The following is a 21,223-nucleotide window of genomic DNA, read 5'->3' on the forward strand; positions in this document are numbered from 1 at the left end:
AGGAGGGCACAGGCCCAGTGCCCGGAGCACTGCTGGCAGCTGTACCTAACAGCTACAGGCAGCTGGTGGGGGGAGAAGAGGTGGAAGAGTACAGCATTCACATGCAGGCTCTGACAGAGACAGTGGGTGCCTCCCTCAGCAATGGCTGGAGCACACAAGGGAGATGGGAGTGGCAGGGCAGTGAGTGACATGCTTGGCGTTGGGGCTGCTGCAACATGGGGCCTCATGACCCTTTCCTGTTCACTTTACCCTTTGACCCTAAACCTCAAAGTCAGTGTTGGGTCCCTATGGCTCCCACCCTACTGAAAAATAATGGGAGACATCCAAGAGCCCCCCTTCAGGGATGCCAAAGTGCAGGGACCAGAAAGTTAACAAGGCCCCTCCCCCAGCCCACCATGTGTCTGTGTTATCACCCCTCCCCAGACTGAAATGGGGTTCACTCACACCAGTAACCTAGTCCCACCTGAGTCACTAAAACCTGCTGCCTGGAATCCTGGCCAAAGCCAAACTTAACCTTCCCTTAGTTTTCTTCCCGCTTTGATTTTTCTGGGTTTGTTTTCTTCCTTCCTTCCAGAAATGACACCTTCTACTACTTTCCCCTCCTTTCCCAAGTCCTTTCCTTTCCCTGTTGGCCTCTGCTCCGTACAGCTCCTTTACCTCCAGCAATGGCAACACTGCCCCCTCCGTTGAAGGAAAGGGGTAAGGGCGAGGACCCTGTCCGCCCAAATGGTCTGGCCACTTCCACCCCACCCCTGTAGGGGAAGCTGAGCCAGACAGTGCCTGTGCCCGCCTCTTCTGTACACTGACCCGCAGTCATCCCATCTGAGAAGATATATTGGATAAGAAGGCATTAAAGTCCCCGCTGTAGGTCCAGGTCCAGGCCCAGCCCTTCAGTTTCGGTCTTGGTGAGCGTCAACCCCTTTCTCTCCAGGCTCACTTCCTCCGGTCCTTTGGCTTCCTCTCTTGCCGCCGAGCCTGCTGGTCAGCCAGCGTGCGGGGAATGAGGAGGACACTGCCATCCCCAGCATACTGGAGTGCGTACTGGCTGGGAGAATAAGGTCGCCCATTCTCATCACGCAGCCGCCCAAACACCTCCTGGTACAGACTCTGGACCTTCTGCTTCATCTGCCGCAGTGACCGGAGGAACTCCACTTTCTCCCGTAGCAGCCGGGCTTTATCCTGTTGCAGGTCCTCCACGTCTCGCTCCAGGTTCAGGATAGTGTCCAGCTTACGCTTGCGGCAGTTCTGTGCCGCCATCTTGTTCTTGCCCCGGCGCCGGATGTCACGGATGAGGCTCAGCTGGGCCTCACTCAGCTGGTATTTGGACAGCAGCTCATTGAACTCCTCCACAGGCAGATTGATGATTTTGTCATTGGTAAAGGGGATCTTCATGGCTCGGGCTCGATGCTCATCCCGGCTCATCTGCTTGTCTAAGAAGTCTGCCTGCTTCTCCTTGCTACCTTTCTTGAGGGTGCTGGGAGGTGGCAGGTTAGCAGAGTCGAGGGCACTAGGTGCCATGTTGTATGTGTGGTTGTGGCCCACATGCTCCAAGTAGGGCAGGCAGGAGAGCTGAGACGGATCCTGATAGCTCATGCGGCAGAACTTGGAATACTCAGGCTGGTAACCCACAGCGCCCTCCGCCTCTTCCAGATCCAGGGTCTCAGAGTCAGAGCTGTAGCCCACAGCACCTTCCTCGGAAAAGGAGGAAGAGGCCGAGGAAGAAGCTGAGGAAGAGGAGGAGGAAGAGGAAGAAGAGGAAGAGCTGCCTTCAGAGCTGCTCAGGGAGGAAGGGCTATGGCTCGAATCCAAGGAGAGGCCTGAGTCAGAGTCAAACTCCTCTTCGAGCTGGGAGGCCTGCACAGGGTTAAAGCCTTCTTCAATGGCCAGGTCCATGAGGCTGATCTCATCCAGCATGGCTTCATCCAGCAGGCCCCCCAGGGGGTCAGGCAGCTCTGGGCCTGCTGTGTCATTGGTGGTGCCATTCAGCTGGGGCGGAAAGAAGAGCCCCGCCAGGTTGGTGGAGCCAAAGGTGGAGTTGAGGCTGGTGGAATTGCTGGGGACCAGGGGGAGCAGTGTGGAGCTGCCAGCCACAGGCAGGCTCTCCACCTCAGGGCTGAAGAGGGAGAAGTCCTGGCTGCAGCCTCCCAGAGATGCCTGATGCAGGCTGACATTCTGATTGATGGGAGTGTTGGGGGCAAGGCTGTAGTTGGTGCTCAGTGGGTCTCCAGGAGGGGTGTTGTACAGGATTTCACTGGTCGACGTGTTCACTTCCATGGCCTGGGAGGGGAGAAGAGCATCACTGTTCCAGAGTCTGAAGACCAGACTCCCTCTCCAGGTGTGGAAAGGGAGGAGGGTTCATACCCTGCAGGCTCCCAACAGAGCCTCAGTTGCACTGGTGTAAAGTAAGAGGTTGGAAACCAAAGCCCACAGGGTCATCTCCTGGCTCAGCTTGGGCCACCTGGCCTGGCAGAGATGGGGTCCTTCCTGTGGAATCCACCCCAAATACAGGACATGACCGGGTCCTGGTCATGTCTGGCCAGATTCCCCCCATCTTAAAGGGAGAATAAGGAAACACATAACCTTAACTACGTCTTTACTACTGCAAAATCAGCACCGAGAATAGAACACTCAGATTGGAGTCAGAACCGGGGCTTCAAACTGGTTTGAATGGGTTCAGTCATGGCCGATGAAGTGAAACCGGAACAGACCCAGATTTTTACAATCTGGGTGATGAGAAATGGGAAAAATTACAGGCTGAAGCCCTGGAACGGACTTGGAAGAGGCGTAGCGAGCTCCTTCAGGAGCCTAATGCGTGAGACTGGATTATCGGCAGGACCGTGGAGAGTGACACATTCAAAGCAGCACAGTCAGCCGCCATCTTTGAGCATGGCAGCGCCATTTCCAACTCTGTGCCCACAGGCAAGAGATTTGGCTGCTACACAACGTATACACTGTCCTTGTTTTCTAAAAGAGAGATTAAGTTTCTAACAAGGCTCCAATCTGTAATTTTTTCTCATTCCAGCTATAGCACCAGTTCACCCAAATTTTAAAAATTTGGGTCTGTTCCAGCGTCACTTCCTCGACCATGACTGAACTGGGAAAAACCAATTGGAAGCCCTGGTTAGAACACCTTTAAAATAATATTAGCTGATTAGAGCATTGTGAGGGCCAAGTGAGATGATGATGGCTGTCAAGCACTATGTGTATCAACGCTAGAATTAACGCCAAACCTTGGAAACACCCAGCCAAGTGACACTGCCTGAGGGAAAGAAAGAAGGTGCACTAGGTGGCAGACCCTGCTTTAGAAAGCTACTCTACCCCTCACTCCACCCTCTGCCACCCCAAGGATCCATACACCTGGGGTGTACGGATCAGAGAGAGAAACAGGTGTTACTCCTTCTTTCCCCAGAGATGGAAAAACACATCCGAGGAGTTTGTGCCCTGTTCCGATAATCCTACCTGCATTTCCATGATGGACATGAGATCCTGCCACTGCTGTTCCAAGTCAAATGGCGACTCTGTCCCCGTCAGGAGAGGAGACAGGAGGTTGTTCTGAAGAGCTGGAGGCTCACTCTCACTAGGCACTGCTTCTGCTATGCTGGAAATGTCTGCTGGAAACTGGGGTCAAAACAGACGCTTTAACAGGGGAGAAGGAAAAACCACCTTCTGCTTTCCTCCCAGAGGCTACCACCTGCTTTTCTGTGTCTTCCTTCCTCTGATTCACCCCCAGCAGCCAGGACAAGAGCTGGCACCTTAGCCAGCCATGGAGAAACATGCCAGGTGCAGGCGGCCCTGCTCAGCGGGCTCTCCCTGAGTCCTGCTCACCTCAGCATTCTCCCCAAAAGGGCAGGTGGCCTCCAGCAGCCTAAGGCACTCTTCCAGGGACAGGGCTGTCTGGTCCTCCCCACCAGGCACCTGTGGCAACAGCAACTGTAAGTCTGACTGACCTGGGCCTTGGCTGCCTGCAGGCTGAGGCCTCCTCCCAGCCTGTCCAAGGGGAAACTCCATGAGGAGCTGGCTGGTTGCAGGCCTGCAAGCTTCCTCCCATTTCTGGGACAATGGCTGGCCCTGAGTCCCAAACTCCAGGAACAAGAGAAGGGAGGTGGAAGAGTCCTAAAGCAGGAAGGAGGATGCCAAAGGCTTTGCCTCCTCTGTGCTGTTGCCAGGGCCTGGCCCCTCTGTGACTGCTGCTCACCCACACCCCCTCCCTAGCCCAGCCACTGTGACTTACAGACCCCAACACAAAATACACATTCTGGTCCATCCCGCAGCCACAACCTGTCTTCCTGAAGGGGACATTCCTGGAAGAGCTCCACCCCAGTTTGTGTGGTTTTGGGGGGGAGGTAGGGAAAAAAAGAGAACCCGGTGGGCAGAGGCAGTGTTACCTGTGCAGGGAAGCTCTCCCCAGTTTCTCCATCCACTAGCAGGTTCCGTGCCAGAGCCTCTGCATCCTCTCCAGGCCAGGTGTCCCCCTGCTCTCCTCCATCTTGCAGCTCCTTGTCCACATCCTGCTCCTTCTGGCGATGACTATAGTCAAAAATCTCACGCCCAGCCCCCAGATCAATATCCTGTCGCCAAAGGATGTCAATCAGATCTATGTCCTGAAAGACAGACCACCATGACTTTACTCTCAGGTCCCAGGGGCCCCTCCCTGTCCTGCTCCTCAGAGGTCCCTCCTCCTGTCACTCCAATTAGTCCTGGGTGGAGCCTCTCCTTGTTCTACACCTGCCCCTCTGCACCAGGAAGGCTTCACTCATCCATTTCCGGACACCACCTCCACCCCCGAAAAAGAGCCACTAGCAAAATCCAGTAGCGTGACCATCACCATATAAGTCTGTGGGCTTAGGATCTGGACCAGAGGCACACCCAGGCCAGAAGGCAGGGCCACCTCACCCTACATAAGAAGGAAGAAGGGAGCATAAGAAGGAAGAGGGTAGCGGGAGACACTTTCAATTTTAGGAGGAGAATCCCTTAAAACTCAGTTTATAGAGAGCTGGCCATGGCAAGCAGGGGCAAACTGTCATGCAGAATTGCTTCTTAGTGGCCAGGCTTGCATCAGCCTATGGTGCCATTTCATTTGCATAAAGGGGTGGGGTGGGCTGGAAAGGAAAATCCCTGCATTTCCAACCACCTGATGCAACCAATGACAATACCGGGCTATCTCCAGGCCTCCCTCCAGCCATTCCCCTTCCTTGGCTGACAGAGGAATGGGACTGAACACCCACAACTCCTAAAGCCCAGGCTCACCTCCAGAGCCATTCCTGCCAGAATTCCCGTTCTCAGCTGATCCCAGCAAGCTGCCTCTGTCCCAGGAGAGCCTCAGGCAGAGTCAGATGATCCCACTGGCCGCCCCACCCTGCCAGGCAGCCCCACTGTGTCCCCTCATCCAGTGCTCTCACTCCTTCCTTACCACACCCCAGGACTTCCTGACTTCCCGCCTCCCTAGGCAGTCAACCCACTCAAGGACATAGCCCGCATCGCTCTTCAGGCACGACTGCTGCCTTGGGCACCAGAATGCCTCCCTCCCGATCTACTCTAGTGGCTCCTGATCAGTTCCTGCACCAACTGCCACCCCTACTGCCACTAGCACAGAAGCCCCAGTAAATAAGAATCTTTTAGGCTTCATGTACCTGCCGCACCCTGTGCCTGAACCCTCCCCACCAGCCTAAGGAAACTAAATTGCTGCCTTCCATTCAGGGGTTAAAAAGCAGATACTTTCCAGAAAGCAGTATCTTAGCTCCACCTCCCTAACCCTAACCAGAGATCCCTCTCCCACCATAAACCTCCCGACTCTGACTCTAAGACCTCCCAGTTGTACCTCTCCCTACAATCTCCCCACATACACCAACCTGAACAGAAGCCCTGGACCCAGGAGCAGAGGGGGGCTGGGCCACCCGGTGAGCAGCCAGCAAAGAGTTAAGGGGCCGGCTCCCTTTGGCATGGCCCCCACCACTGTGAGAGCTTCGGTCCAGGCGGGTCATGGTCTGCGAGGTGAGCCCCAGGGCAGCCGGTGCCGGGAAGCCGGACAGGGGGCTGCAAGGAGCTCTTGGCTTGCGGGGAGCACACCAGGCTGGAAGGGTGGCCCCTTGCTAGCTCCAAGGGGCCCAAGGAGGGTGCCCCGCCCGTGCTGCTGCCTGGGCGGCCCGGCCCAGCCCAGCCCCCTTCCTCCATCCTTGAGCAGCCCCCTCCCACCTCACAACCCCAGTTCCACTCAGGCACCCGGCAGCCCCAACCCTGAGCTCACCGCAGAGGCTGCAGTGAGATGGGACTCCCACCCCATGCTCCGGGCTCAAGCTGCAGAGGAAAGCAAGCGCCCTCCTGGGCCTATCCTCCCGCTCCTCCCTCGCTCCCCCTCCCCACGCCCCCCAAACTTGTTACCTAGGCTGCAGCAAGGAGCCAATCCCCTCCCCCTCCCCCCCGCAGGTCACTGCTGAGGCTGCAGAGAGCCAATCCCCTCCCCCAGGTCAGCAGCTGGGCTGCGGAAAGAGCCAATCCCCTCCCACTGTCGTTACCTAGGCTGCGCCGAGAGCCAATCTCCTCCCCCAGGCCTCCGCTGGAGATGCGGAGGGAGCCAATCCCCTCCCACCGCCTGTTACCTAGCTGCAGCCGGCAGCCAATCTCTGCACCAGGGCAGCTGGGGAAGCTGCCGCAGGAAGCAGCCCATCCCGGGGCCGCCTCCGTCTCCTTGAGGAGATGCACCCAGGGGCGGGCAGCCCCACCCAGCCCAGCCAGTCAGCTGGGGTGGTGCAGTGTGTGCCCTGGGGGAAGGGGTGCCACGCTCCCTCCTGTCGCAGCCTGCCCCTCCCACAGCTTCTCTGGAAGCTAAGTTCTTCCCGGGAGTGGAAGCAGTTTTCCCGTTCCTCCCAAGGGCTGCACCCAGCTCTCCTCAAGCCCAACGATCACAAGCTAAACTGGGTGGGAACCCAGTACACCCAGACCCACTGTGAACCAGGGGCTCTGTCACCCTAAAATAGGTCAGACTAGAGAAAAGGTGAAAGCCATCTGCCCACGCGCAGAATGGCACATCCTGGCCAGGCCTAGCCCCAAGCAAGAGAGGAGACACAACCCGACGCCCTGCACTTAGGGAGACAGGTGCTCAGCAGGACCCCGGCCACCAGTACGTCACCTACTTCCCCATTGTCACCTACTTCCCCATTTACCTCCGTTTTGTGCAAGAATGTTCTCTGCCTGACCCCGGCCAACCCTCTCAAAGCAGGAAAAAGGCCCTTGTGATGCGCATCACAGTCAGACTCCTGGACTGGCTTCTGAAGAGATGTGGCTGCCCCCCGCACTGCTGCTCCCCTCGAGTCTAAGGTCAGGGCGGAGAGACAGTATGTTCTCCTTGGTCACAAACTGCTCCTAGCCTGGAAAGAGCTGTAAACAGGCCACCCCCCTACTCTGGGCAGAGTGCCAACCTTGAGGGGAATCCTATCCCTGACGAGGGCCCAGGCTATGGCTGTCCATTGAACAGGCCTGGCAGTGGGGGAGAGCTGCCACCCCAGGGATAATACCAGCTCCAGCAGTGCCTGTCACATGCTCTGGACCTGGGTATTTTTATCCCTGAGTTGCTGAGGAAATGTTCTAGACACATAATAATCTTCCCTTCCCCCACACCCAGCCTAAGCCCCTAATATTGGTTCCCCCAACCCCCAGAGAGAACAGTGACAGCCTGGGGTCAGGGAATGCACAACCTTTACAAGGGCCCAGAAACACAAGGAGAACAGAAACCTGCTCAGAAAGCAGGGTTAAAATCCCATCCCATTTGCCCCAACACATCCAACTATAGCCAAAATATCCCATCCCATTCAACCCCAAGAGCACGCCCGCAGGACAGGAGCAGAGCTACCCTTGCAGGTCGCCTGCCCAGGTTCCCGGGAGCAAGCCCAGTTACACCCACCCCTTGGAGAGCTGCACAGGAGGCACGCTTCTTCTGACTGCTGTGCCAAGTCTGGAGCCCACTTGAAGGAAAGGGAAGGGAAAGGGGATGCAGAAGAGGTAAAGCACCAAGAGGCATTGTAAGAACCCAAGAGAAGAGGGACTGAGAGGTAAGACATGCTCATGCCACCCATGCTCAGATAACCCTAAACCAACCAAACTCGTTGCCGTCGAGTCGATTCCGACACACAGCGACCCTATACGACAGAGTAGCACTGCCTCATAGGGTTTCCAAGGCTGTAAATCTTTACAGAAGCAGATTGCCACATCTTTCTCCCGCTAGGTCAAACAGCCGACCTTTCGGTTAGCAGCTGAACGCTTAACCACTCTGCTGCCAGGGCTCCTCAGGTAACCCTAGTCTCTCTCAAAGCTGATCCAGTATGAGCCAGCTGAGCATCCAGCAGGGTTTCTCAACCTTGGCATGACTAATATTTGGGGCTGGATAAATCTGTTGGGGGGGCTGTCCTATGCATTTTCAGATGTTTAGCAGCATCCCTGGCCTCTCCCCACTACACGCCAGTTGTGACAACCAGAATGTCTCCAGACAAAGCCGAATGTCCCCTGGGGGACCAAACTGCCCATAGTTGAGGATCAATGGCCTAGAGGAGGCCATATTCTTTGACAGTCTCTAACATTTAGAGAACTGAGGTCAGGCACAGGCTCGAATGCAGGGAGGAAGGCAAAACCTTGTCTGACTTGGTGGGCAAGGGAGCCAAGTTGTCTAGCTCTGTGGACCTTTTTCCATACTCCACATCCCCTCCTCAGTATCCCACACCCTCAACCAGGCCTAACCTCTAGAAAACGCAGCCCAATATATATAGCCTTCTTCCCTAGTGGCCAGGAGAGTGCAGTGGGCCTCTCCTTAAGGCTGGGTGGCAAGCCAGAGCCAGATAACAAGCAGTCTTAGCATCGTGTTGGTGGGGTAGGGGGAACAGCAGCCATTCCCACGGCTAAAGGCAACTGCATCACTCTGCCCAGAACAGTAAGTCAGCCCACATGACAGAAGCGAAAGATCTCCTCTGACAGCTCAAGGCGAGCAGAATGCAGCTTCTCTTCAAGCTCCCAACCCCCTCCTCCCTACTCCCTGCAGTAGGCCTTCAGCAAAGACTGGGAGCCTTGACCCTCTCCAGGCCAGGAATAACTCTCCAAATCTAGCCCTTGGCTCAGGCCCAGGAGAGCTGACTTATCAGGACCTCACAACAACATGCCTGACCACAAAGGAAAAGAACTTCAGGGTATGGATGTGTGTTTTGATTTGGGGGTGGGGGGGTGGGGGGAATACAGGGCAAGAGTCCACCAAGTATTTGTGTCTTAGCAACAGATACACACTGCATCAAAGCCCATCACAACATGATCCCTCCCCCACCATGTGCCTCCAGAAGTCGTGTTGAAATCCAAGCAGTAAACATGCTGGCATGTTCTACGAACCTCCCACTGCCCTGACAGTACGTTAAGAGGTAGGTCAATGGTTCAACACGGTGAAATGATCCCAGCCCCTAATCTCACCTCTAAGTCAGCCCATTCCCATCCAAGAACAATACCTGAGACTCCCCTGGAACCTACCTGGTTCTTTAAAGGGATTAGTGATATGACCACAGTCTTTCAGGACCAGCCCGCCCCACTACCCCCAGACCCCACCCACTCACCACAGGGCCACTAACCTCTTTGGTTAAGTCTCCACTGACTGGAGGGGCTACAGCCCCCAAATCCTCCAAATCTTCACTGAATCCCTGTTCCGTTTCGCTTTCTCGCACCCCGTTGTCTGGGCCTGTCACATCTTGGAGGCCACTGGAACTCTCGAGGGTGAGGCCTGAACTGGGCTGGCTGCCAGAGACAGAACCCTCCGGGTCCCGGTGGACCAGCCAGGCGTTTACCTCAGTAGTCGGCACCTGAAACCTGTCCAGGGCCCTCACCTGACTGAGGAGCCGCCGCGCAGTGAAGTAATTGTCCAGGTCTATGCTCTTGGGGTGGATACCATAGCCATCCAAAGTATTCCTCAGATTGTGGAACTGGGTCTGAGTATAGGCAGAACTGGGCCCCAGGATGATCTCCCGGAGTGGGGGGAGCTGTGAGGTCAGGTAAGTATCCACGTCCACCCGCACCCCAATCAAACTCAGCAGAATGGTGAACTGGAGGAGTCCTTCCGTTAAGTATTTCTTCAGAGAAAGCATTGCTGAAGGACCAGAATGTTTATGCTTTTTGGTTTTTAAATCTTCCAAAACACAAATCAAGGCCACTGCTCTGCTGCTCCAGCCAGCAAATTACTCTCCTCAGTGCCAAACCCTGCACCTCACCCTGGCAGAACACAGGGGCTGAGCTCCCTGATGGGCCCAGAGGAAAGCACACCCCGTGGAGCCAAGGCCACACTCCAGACCACATTCACTTTTCCCTTCTTGACACCTCACCTCTGAAAGCGCAACTGTTCCTAACCCAGTCCAGGCCCTCAGGGCCCATGTGACTTACTGTCTCCACAGTCCACATATAGTCACTTCCTCACTCACATTAGCTGTCCTCTCTGTAGATTCCACTGCAGGCTGTTCTCAGAAACAGCTGATGGACCTTTTTTTTTTTTCCTTCTCCCTCCTAAGGTTTATTTTCTTTGGCTGGAGCTACAGGCCTTTTGTCTTGGGTCAGAGTGTCCCGCCTCCTCCACACTTACCAGGGGGGTTTCCAGAGAAACCTGTAATGGGAATCACAAGACCAACAAGGTAAGATTCCATGCTTTGCACACCATGATGAAGGTAGGAAAAACTTCATGGTAAAAGGTAGGAAACACATTCTAAGAAGAGGCCACTTTTACAGGAGGAAAAATAAATCACTTATTATACCCCCAAGAACAAGCAAGCAAACAAATCCTGTTATAGGTCAAATAACTATAAAAGGAAAATATCACTCACAAAGGATCCCTGCTACTGAATATTATATTTGCAATACCCTAAAAGGTAGCCTACTTTGGATAAGCTGACAATGCCCAGGGCATCCAAAATATTTTACATGTTGCCTGACTTACCATCCCCTCCCCCCACCAACACTCTACCCAGCTTCTATTTTTAATGTGAGAAGTCAATTTTCCAACTTAAAGTTAAGTTCGTTTCCCATCTCTCAGAAGAAAACTTTCTACGATTCTTGCCCCTTCCAGCTGTAAAGCGGAGAGAAAGATCATTAATGTGTAAGGGTGTGAAAGGACACAGGGACAACGGTCAGGCCACCACTTCACACAAAAGAATAATGCCTTTTGTTTTTCCAACTTTGAAATCTGATTTCCCTTTCCTATCACTCCCACATTAAAAAAAAAGAGAGAGAGAGAGAGATCATGGGGGCCCGAGGAAGGATTATTTCATCCAGAATTTGCACAGACAGGTTTTATTTTCATTCACCTTCTGAGCCAAGCCACCAAGTTATGGCCAAACTCTCAAGCCAGACTGCCAAGTGGGGAGGGGGTATATCTGCCTTTCAGTTTCTAGTCTCTGCTTCTGAGCTGCCATTAATTTCATAAATCAAGACATACCCCTCTCCTCTTCACTGCTGCAACGCATCTACCATCTTCAATCTAAAGGGAAGAGCGATCTATATACACATACACACACACACACACACTCACACGCGCGCGCGGGTTTCGTCAGAGTAAACACAAGTGCGACCCAGGATTCCTACTCTCTCGTTCTCATGCAATTTAGTATTAAAACCTCCCAAGAGCCAAATGAGTTCGAGAAACCGGACAAAGTCAAAGATCCGGTAGGGCCAGAAGGCCCTGGTCTGAGTCCGGGCCAGTCCCACCCTACCCCGAATACCCGCGTCCAGCTGGGACCAAGTCGCCATGCCCACTCTCAGCGTCTCAGCTTCTAGCCTTCCGGGGCAGCAGCGAACAAGTGCTATTTTCCCGGCCTTGACCCACCCTTAAAGCCAATCCCACCCCGCCCTCCGTTCCTATAGCCCCACCCCGCTCCCAAGCCCGGGTAAAATACCACGCCTTCCAGTGCCCTCAACCCTCCCCAGGCCGGCCCACCCGGATGCCTGCCTTCTTCCCGGCCCTGCGGCCCTTCCCTGCCATACCCAGGCCCGGACAAGAGCCCCGCTCGGCCGCCCGCTCCCACACCTGACCCTCAAATCCACCCCGCCGCCCCTCACCCCATAGGGCTCGACCCCGCGGCGCTGCGCCTCTCTCGTCAGGGGAAGGAAAAAATGTGCCCGATACCCGTTGCTGCGCTCGGCGTCCGCCGCTGCCGCCACTGCAGGCCCCTTAGACGGAGTCCCGGCCTCGCCGCCGCCACCGCCGGCCGGCCTAGAGCTCCCCTGCCTCGGCTTCCCTCCCCGCGCCCTCCTCCCACCTCACTCGGAAGCCAGCCCGCGCGGCCACCCCCGGAACAGGTTTCTCCAATCAACAAGCCCAGAGCCTGGCAATTGCCGGATGTAGCTTTGATTGACAGAAAAGAGAGCCCAATGGATGAATGTGTCTCCTCCTCCGCCTGCCCGATCTCACAAGACTGACATGGACCACGGCCCAGTGGGTGTCTAGGCCCGCCCCGCAGAGTGGTCCCACCAATGACTGGCACGAAGCCCCTATTGCCGGGCATTCTGGACCCTTTTGCCGAACTCGGCTGCGGGAGGTCTTACAGACTGGTCGCTGAGGAAAGGATGTTGGTTAGGCTTTTCCAGTGCATTTTCCGGCTAGGAAATGAGGGCCTAGGACAAGTAGTGGGAAGTGGCATTGCCGCCGGAGCGCGGAACCCCCCTCTTGAGGGTTCCCACAGTGACTTGCAAAAGTCAGTGAGATCCGAAGGGGCCGGGGCGGGGCACGGAGCATGTGGTCCTCGCGGCGACGACTCGCGTGCCTCCATTTTGGATGCTGGCTGCGGAAGCCTCTACCCCAGCTTCTTAGCGGTGCTGGCCTGGCGCGCCTCCCCCCAGCCACTCCGTGACGGCTGTGCCTAAAGTCCCAGGCAAGAGCCTCACCTCGGAAGTAGCCCCACGGATGGGTTGCCACGACGGTGATGGGAAGGAAGTTGGGATATGAGAGATGTGGTGTGATAGCGATTTTTGTCATGACAGAAACACCCCCTAGAGCCTACCCTTCCTCCCCCAGCATAGCCACCTACGGAGCTGAGTCTTTCCCTTTAAGAATTTTGCTCAGTTGACAGAGTTCTGCAATCCCATCTAGTCATACTTTCCAAAACATCTTTGTTTGACTGGAGCTTTAATCTACTCCAACATTATCTGGGGAGCTTGTTTAATTTGCAAATTATGGCGGCCCAATAACCTGCCTGTGCATTAAACGACCCTGGTAATTCTAATGCAGCTAGTTCGAAGACCACTTTTAGGCGATCACTCTATCGGAGTTTGTAGTGCTTCCAGCTGTGGGACAAAGAGGTGTCAACTCAAATTCCTGCCTCTCTTGAAGAGCCCATAATCTAGTGGACGAGTCGTTGGTCCTTGTACAACTAAGGGCAAGGCAAACTGATAACTCTCTAGATAAGAACATAAAGTATATCACGTTTCCAGAGATAGAGGCTTAACGTTGGTGGTTCACAGATTACAAAGCACTTTCACTGTACATAAATAATGCACCAGCATCCAATCCTTGAATCCTCATGAAATTACTGAGCTAGTTACCCCTTTCAAAGACTGATGCATAGAACACATGTTTTACTTACTCATTTACTATCTTCCAGTAAATGCTGGAATATAAACTCCATGAGGACTAGGATTTTGTGCATTAGTCACCATATCTACAAAACCTAGAACAGTGCCTGGAACTTAGAAGACAATATAATACTTGTTAATTAACTGAAAAGGAACTCAAGCAAGCAGGTTTGTGATTAGAACTTACTGTTAAAATTAAGAATTGATATTTGGAGAAGGTATGGTTTTGAAGGATATAGCAGGTTACCAAGGAAATGAGAGAGCATTCAACCCCTGAATTAGCAAGGCCATGAATATTAATACTGCTATTGGGTAAGAAGGGAGGAGAAATTGAGATATGACCATTAACTCCAAAAATAAATCAAAGGGGTTGAGAGAAATCATCCAAAAACCATAAAACTAAAAGATATTAAGCTGAGACTAGTATTGTTGTGTGCTGTCAAGTCAATTCTGACTTACAGTGACCCAACAGGACAGAGTAGAACTGCCCCATAGGGTTTTCTAGGCTGTGATCTTCATGGAAACAAAGCACCTGGTCTTTTCACCCACAGAGTGGTTGGTGGGTTCGAACTTTGATGTGGTGCAGTGAAACCCATGTGAAATTGTTCACTACAGATTAGGTATTGGGTAATCAACCCCTGCGTGCCACATCTGCCTCCTGAAGAGCACCTGGTGGGTTTGAACCTCCAACCTTTTTGGTTAGCAGCCAAGCGCTTAACCACTGTGCCACTGGGGCTCCAGACTAGTATTAATCAAAAACCAAACCTGTTGCCATCAAGTCAATTCCAACTCACAGCGACCCTATAGGACAGAGTAGGACTGCCCCATAGAATTTCCAAGGCGCAGCTGGTGGATTCGAACTGTCGACCTTTTGGTTAGCAGCCAAGCTCTTAACCACTGTGCCACCAGGGCTCTGGTCTGTAGGTATAGAAGGGTCCATCGCACTCATAGGGTCACTATGATTCAGAATCGACTTGATGGCAACAGAGTAGTATTACAGGGGTTTAAATAAACAAGATTATGTTAAGAAGGGATCCCTGGTGGTACAGTGTTTAAGAGCTAACCAAAAGGCCAGCAGTCTGAATTCATCAGCAGCTCCTTGGAAACCCTGTGGTGCCGTTCTCCTCTGTCCTATAGGGTCACTATGAGTCGGAATTGACTCGATGGCAACGGGTCTGGTTTTTTGGTTTTATTTTGAGAAGGCAGAAAGAAAAATTGCATACCACGAGTGGTCATTCATTTGACATAGCAAATACAGAACAATTTTAAGCCCTGACACAGTTATAAAACAAAACAAAATTCTGGGCAATCCTGTATCTATGGGGAATTAGGAAACCTTCGAGTCAACAAAACTGACTGTTTTGGACAAGTAGGTTTGTATTTTCCAAGGAGCACAGCAGGGTACCAGATGCCTGTTGTTGTTAGTTGCCACTGATTCCAACTCCTGGTGAATAGAGTAGAACTGTGCTCCATAAGGTTTGCAAGGCTGTGGTCTTTCGGAAGCAAATCACCAGGCCTATCTTCTGAGGTGCACCTGGATGGGTTCAAACTGCCAGCCTTTCGGCTAGTAGTCGAGCACTTAACCATTTGTGCCACCCAGGGACTCCTACCAGGTACCTTAACCACTGCACCACCAGGACTCCACCAGGTGCCTAGGATAAGAAAGAAAATCATATGGTGTATATAAGACTGACTAACGTGAAATCATATGAGATAAATATTCGCTGAAATAAAACGTGGCAGCTGGACGTGGGGAGGCCACATTGGGGAGATAAAGGATGACACTGTCATGTCATTCAGAGAGCCTAAATTCACTGATCACTTTGTAACGACTCAAATATCTTGGATTGTACTTTTACCCATCCACTCCTTTCCCTTCTCTCCTCTCTGAGGTCCTGGGTGTGGAGGGAGTGGCAGGCTCTCAGAATGGGAGGGGGCTCCAAGTTAATCCTTGGAGAAGGGGTAGGAGATCCTTCGTTTTTGCCCGAACTATCCCATTCATTTTCTTTTGCCTCCCGACTTCAAGTACTGTGTATAAATGTGTATAATGATTAATTATCTGTGTGTAAAATGGAGGAGAAATGCATCAGAAACTGTATTTTTGAGTTAAAGAATAACTGGGAGTAGTCTCACAAAGGTGGGAAGTAAAAGTGAAAGACAGAATTCCTGGCCCATTGGAGGGGCTAAGGACACTATAGCAATAGAGATGATCTCAATCGTAACAGCAGGTGGTTAGGCCTGGCAGGGCGGGGGCGCCTAGGATATTTAATACTCCCCAGTGGAGGTGGAGACCTAAAGACAGTCTTCCACTCTGTCTTAGAGTTCCAGATCAAGTCTGAGCAGGTACAAACCTCCTTCCACAACCCACTGGTTAACTTGTAAAATCCAGGGTGTGTCCTTCTTCACCCAAAAAGCCACCCTCCTCCCTTCTCCCACCCCACCCCCCTTGCCTGGGACAGCTGTTAATAGGACAATTGCCCAAGAAGCAAGAGAAAGATCCCATACTGATGTGTCATCAGTCTCAGTATATCCATTCAATCAGACGGAGAAGACCACGGAAAAAGTGAGCACACGTGCTTGCTCCCTAAGGGCTAGAGGCTCAGTAAAACCAGGCCTTGTCTGGTGATTCCAGGCTGTTCAGGCTGTGCCAGGAAGAGGGTTAGTTCTAATGCACAGGGATTTGGCCTCATAAAAAGAGCCAGCTAACTATAAAACATACCCTGAAATCCCCGCTCATCCCGGGAATATCTGTGTCAACCTAGCTTCCCCCGTTGGAAAAGCTGCTGCTGCTACCAGCAGTCACATCCATCCTGCAGTCATCCCTGGAGGATGACATCTGCCTGGAGGCCCTCCGAGAAGGGGCTGTGGAAGGGCACATTGATTGAGGCTTGGATTTCCTCTGGAAGAGCAGGAACTGCCTTTTTCCCTAAGGAGAAACCCAGCCTTTCTGCCATTCTGGCTGCCCATTACTTTTTCTTCTTTTAAAACCTTTTTAAATGTTGCGAATCTATATAAGTATTTCTCACTCTCCACCCCCACCTAATCCAGGGGAATGGGTTACATGACTGCCTGAGACTTCCTTACAGCCCTTCTGAGAGAGTCTAGGATTACATCCTGTCAATACTAAATGTTAGCATGTCTTGCAAGGAAATCAATTAGTTTTCTTGCTAATCCCAACATCTGGCCCCCTTTCTTACATGGTAAACTTCTTTAGCAAGCTTGTTAGCATTAAACCATCAAAAGAGGAAAAGCTCTTCTACAAACCAACCTCTTCCCTGTGCACCACCACCACAGCTATCTGACAAGATTGCCTCTCAACCCTGGCTTTACATTAGAATCACCTGGGGAACTTATAAAAAAGACCCAGGCCCAGGTCCCACCCTGGACCAATTAGTAGGCATCAGTAGGCTATTAAAATTTCCTCAGGTGTGCAACCCGAGTAGAGAATCACTAGCTTAGAGCAAGAATCCAAATTGGGTAAAAAACAGCAATGGCAGTGCAGAGGAGAATCATCACCTCATGGAGAATGTACTCTTTGTCCAGCCTAAGATGCTCTCTTCCTTGACGTATACAATGAAAATGCCCCGTTGTTCATTCATGTGTTGATTTAACAGTTTATGAAGCTCGGCTCAGCTCTCCCATGTGTCTCACCACATTAGTGTCCTGTGTCCCAAACAACACTGGGTGATTCTCTTCGCATAGTTCTCAGTGTGGCGTATCGCAATCAGGGAGGTGGAAAGAGTGCAGGCTTTCGACTCAGAGCTGGGTTCAAAAATCTGGCCCTGCCACTTACTAGTTGGGCTATGCTGGGCTCAGTAGAGATAACAATACGCTTATTCACAAAGGTTTAAAATCAGATCATGTGTATAAAGCCACTCGTGCATGGGTAGGGCTATGTCAGGTCCCTTTCTCTCCGAACTCTCTTCACCTACCCCACCACCTTGTCCCAAGGAAAGCCAAATATGTTGAAGAAATGAGAGCTGACCTTAGAACGCTCTGCTGGAAGCCCATGCTGCAGACAGCCGTGGAAGCATTCATTTTCTCTCTTAGGGACGCCATAAGCACACACATCCCTGCCTCATATTCCACATACACACCTCCCCCTCTTGACATTATAGCAGGAAGGATGGAGAGAGGCTGTTACCCAAGGGAGCTGTTTCTTCTTGTCACACAAGAGCAGATGCTGAAATCCTAGGACAGACAGCACAGAAATGCGGCTGCAGGAGGGTGAGTCAGAGAAACGGACTGGTCTCACCTCCGAGATCCACCAAGGCCCAAAGCCAAACCCCACTTGAATCCCTCACTTCCTGGAGACTCCAGAGGGCAGGGATATGTGTGTTTTCAGGACCAAGTAAGAGTCCAACATTCCACAGGCTCCCTTCCTCACCCCACTGCAGCCAGAAAGGAGCACAGTGAGCAGAGAAACACAAGGCTGCATTCTTTTTGAACCCACCTTTGGCGTCCTCATTCCGGTTAGGCTGTCCAGCGGATTTTTTTCTGCTGGGCTGTACACTTCTCAAGTCCTCTGGGGTGATGCTCTGTGGAAGACACCGTTCTGACCCAGTGCATGCTTAGTGTCTACCATTTCAAGGTGCACCTCATGCTTAGGTGGGGGAGGGCACAAGGAAAGAGAGGAGTCCTGGAGTTTGTTCTGAGAGAGTTTGGGGAATGGCCATCGTTGGGGAGAATCTCTTCTTTGCAAAGCTGAACTTGAGGGCTCCGAATTCACTTATTCACCACTCCACCTAGAATATAAAGAGATTCTAATGATTATCACACTAGCAACAACAGTGGTGGTGGGAGCAGTGATGAGGGTGTTGTGGTTCATAAGCTTCCTTCTCTGGCCACCTCTCAGCCCAGCCCCAGTGCCTTCCCATCCACTCTTTGTGTAGTAACTGGCCCACCTCTCCCCGTGGAGCCACACCAGCTCCCTGAGTCCCCCTACCTTCCTGGTTCTCCCTCCCTTCTTCTGCAGGCTGACCTTCTTTGTAATGGTGGGTACCAGATGCCAAACAGAGGCTGGGAAATGCCCCCAGAGGCTTTTTGGTGCTGTCCTTGTAAATACAAACTAAAAACTGACTAGTTCACAGAAATATTAAGGTGTCAAAATAATCAAATCAGTATTTTTTCTAACTTACCCAGTTGACACGACCATTGACAGTAGTAACTTCTGATGACCTAGAATCCAAACAAATGAAAAGCCCAAATACTGGGTCTTTTTTTCCCTTATTGTACTAAATAATGTTGACTAATGTTCACTATTATAACTCTGATTGCCTGTCAGGAAGACTGGAATGTGCCTTCTAAATCATCACAGAAAGAGGTTCAGTGGATGTTTTCTCAGATGTCTCCATGGCTCCCTCCCTCTCCACCTTCAGATCTTCGTTCACACACACACACACACACACACACACACACACTCGAACATAAGCAAATATGTTTATTTTGTTTACTGTTGTATCCCAGTGACTAGAAAAGTACCTGGTACATAATAAGCACTCAATAAATATTTGTTCAGTATATCAAATATGGTTTAATTGATAAGTACATTCAATTTTTTTTATTGTGGTGACATATATGTAACATAAAATTTTTCCTTTTAACTATTTTTAAGTATGCAATTCAATGGCATTAATTACATTCACAATGTTTTACAGCCATTACCACTATTTCCAAAGTAAGTGCATTTTATTGTTTGTCAAAAATATTTATATATTATATTCCTCCTCTTGAATTCATTTATTCACTCATTTACTCAGCAGATGCCAGTTAAGTACCTGTCATGTGCCAGGCCCTGTGCAAGGCAACAGGGATCTGATAGTAAACAAGACAGACACATAATCTATATTCTTGTGGGGCTCATAGTCTGATGGGGAGGAGGACTATACACATTTGTATAAGCAAATTAGTAGAAATGATATTTAGAGATTGAGAAAAGTACGATGAAAGAAGTAGGATACTGAGATGGAGCACGTTAGATACAGAGACGGCCTTTGAGTGATGACTTTTAAGAGTCTTGAAGACTAATAAGGCTTGATGCTACTCAGAAGAGGAAAATCCTATTGCCCAGTCATCTTCAGTGAGTGTGGTACACAACATAAGAGGCCTTGAAGAGAAGAACAGAGAAGAAATTCCAAGTCTAAAACTTGAGTTCCATCCCCACTCATCTATTAGTTGTACTATCTTGAAAAGAAATCTTGGTGGCACAAACAGTGAAGGGCTCAGCTGCTAACCAGAAGTTTGGTAGTTGGAACCCACCCAACCGCTCTGTGGGAGAAAGACCTGGTGATCTGCTTCCATAAGGATTACAGCCAAGAAAACCCTAGGGGGCAGTTCTACTTTGTCACATGGGGTCACTATGAGTAGGAATCAACTTGAGGGCACCCAACCATCCTGAAAATGTCCAGCAAACTGAGTCTCCCTTTCCTTATCTCTAAACTGGGGGTAATAGCTACCTAATACCTCACAGGAGCCCTGGTGGTACAGTGGTTAAGAACTACGGCTGCTAACCCAAAGGTTGGCAGCTCCAATCCATCAGCTGCGCCTTGGAAATGCTATTGAGCAGTTCTACTCTAATAGGGTCGTTACGAGCCGAATTCGACTCGATGGCAATGAGGTGGACTAATACCTCACAGGTGTGGGTTATATTAGATAATGTCTGTGAAAGTGTTTAAATAGGGCCCCTGTTTGTTCCAGTTTGAACCCCAGCTGAGAATTTGCATTTCTAACAAGTTCCCAGGAAGTTATACATAAGAATCACCTGGAGATCTTGTTAAACTGTAGATTCTGATTCAGTATATCTGGGGTGGAAATGCAAATTCTCAGCAGGGGTTTCAACCAATGGAACCAGTTTGTAGCCCTGGTTTAAATGTAAAATACTCACCTGATGTTGTTAAGGGTAAATGGATAAGTACCATGGTAAGTGTAAATTTCCTACTGGCTGGGGTATCCTGGGGTGGAATCTTGTCCTCTAGCATACTTCCATCAAGGAAACCAAAACGAGTGGCAAAGCCTGACACCATTAGTGGAGTATTTATGCCACTAGGCATCTGTCTTTGTTCACATTGGGCTGTGTCTTGGGAAGCGTCCCAGGGGCCAGGGCTCCCTTCTCCAAGTACTGTGAGACCCTCTTCTCCACAGAGGACTGCTCAGAACTGCCCTCATCTGCTCTCACTGATAGTGTCTGCCTCTAAGACTCAAAGAATGTCCTGACAGATTTGTCCGATAGTGCCCTGATAGGGGTCAAGAGATAAAACTGGGGGTTGCCTGTGTCTTCTGCTGAGCCCAGGACAGCCTGCGGACGCCGGTGCACACCAAACCTACAGGCGGCGGAGAGGAGGCAGGAGATGGGAAGAAGGGCCGGTCCTGGGGCAAAGAAAGGATACGATCTTTAGCTCTGGGCTTTAAGGACTGGAAAGGAGGCGAGGAGGAGAGAGGGAAAGGAGAGGTGGAGGAAGGATCTCGGGTGTGGGGCGCGGGGAGGGCTGGCGGGGAGAGTAGGGAGACTAGGACGAAAGGGCCGTGGGGGGAAACAAACGACAAGGACGGGAGATGGGAAGAGAGGGGGCCGCGAGGCCTGCGCCGCCGGCTGGAAGTGGGCGGTGGCCTCCGGGGGCGGCGCAGGGCGGGCGGCGCTGTCAGCGCGAGG

At 51.7% G+C, this 21,223-nt stretch overlaps 2 protein-coding genes across 6 annotated transcripts in view; one reads left to right on the forward strand and one right to left on the reverse strand.

The window, feature by feature from the left end:
• Positions 1 to 496: 496 nt before the first annotated feature.
• NFE2L1 (NFE2 like bZIP transcription factor 1) lies at positions 497 to 12,280 on the reverse strand. Of its 5 annotated transcripts, none has more exons than XM_004377989.2 (6): positions 12,131 to 12,280; positions 9,597 to 10,615; positions 4,386 to 4,568; positions 3,826 to 3,915; positions 3,460 to 3,618; positions 497 to 2,277 (listed from the first exon to the last, which is right to left on the reverse strand). In XM_004377989.2, the coding sequence occupies exons 2-6, from the start codon at positions 10,104 to 10,106 to the stop codon at positions 934 to 936; spliced, it is 2,286 nt and encodes a 761-aa protein (XP_004378046.1). In that variant the 5' UTR covers positions 10,107 to 10,615; positions 12,131 to 12,280; the 3' UTR covers positions 497 to 933. The 5 variants fall into 5 exon arrangements, with proteins under 5 accessions (XP_004378046.1, XP_004378045.1, XP_023588566.1 ...); XM_004377988.2 differs by having other exon boundaries at positions 4,386 to 4,601; XM_023732798.1 differs by lacking the exon at positions 12,131 to 12,280 and adding an exon at positions 11,727 to 11,816.
• COPZ2 (COPI coat complex subunit zeta 2) overlaps positions 11,602 to 21,223 on the forward strand; it is a 20,676-nt gene continuing 11,054 nt past the window's right edge. Inside the window, exons 1-3 of the mRNA XM_004378118.2 lie at positions 11,602 to 11,670; positions 12,071 to 12,303; positions 13,334 to 13,367. Coding sequence (XP_004378175.1) covers positions 11,602 to 11,670; positions 12,071 to 12,303; positions 13,334 to 13,367 — 336 coding nt within the window. The remainder of the gene's footprint in view (positions 11,671 to 12,070; positions 12,304 to 13,333; positions 13,368 to 21,223) is intronic.

This window comes from Trichechus manatus, unplaced genomic scaffold (genome assembly GCF_000243295.1).
Source record: "Trichechus manatus latirostris isolate Lorelei unplaced genomic scaffold, TriManLat1.0 scaffold00054, whole genome shotgun sequence".
NCBI classification, from domain to species: Eukaryota; Metazoa; Chordata; class Mammalia; order Sirenia; family Trichechidae; genus Trichechus; species Trichechus manatus.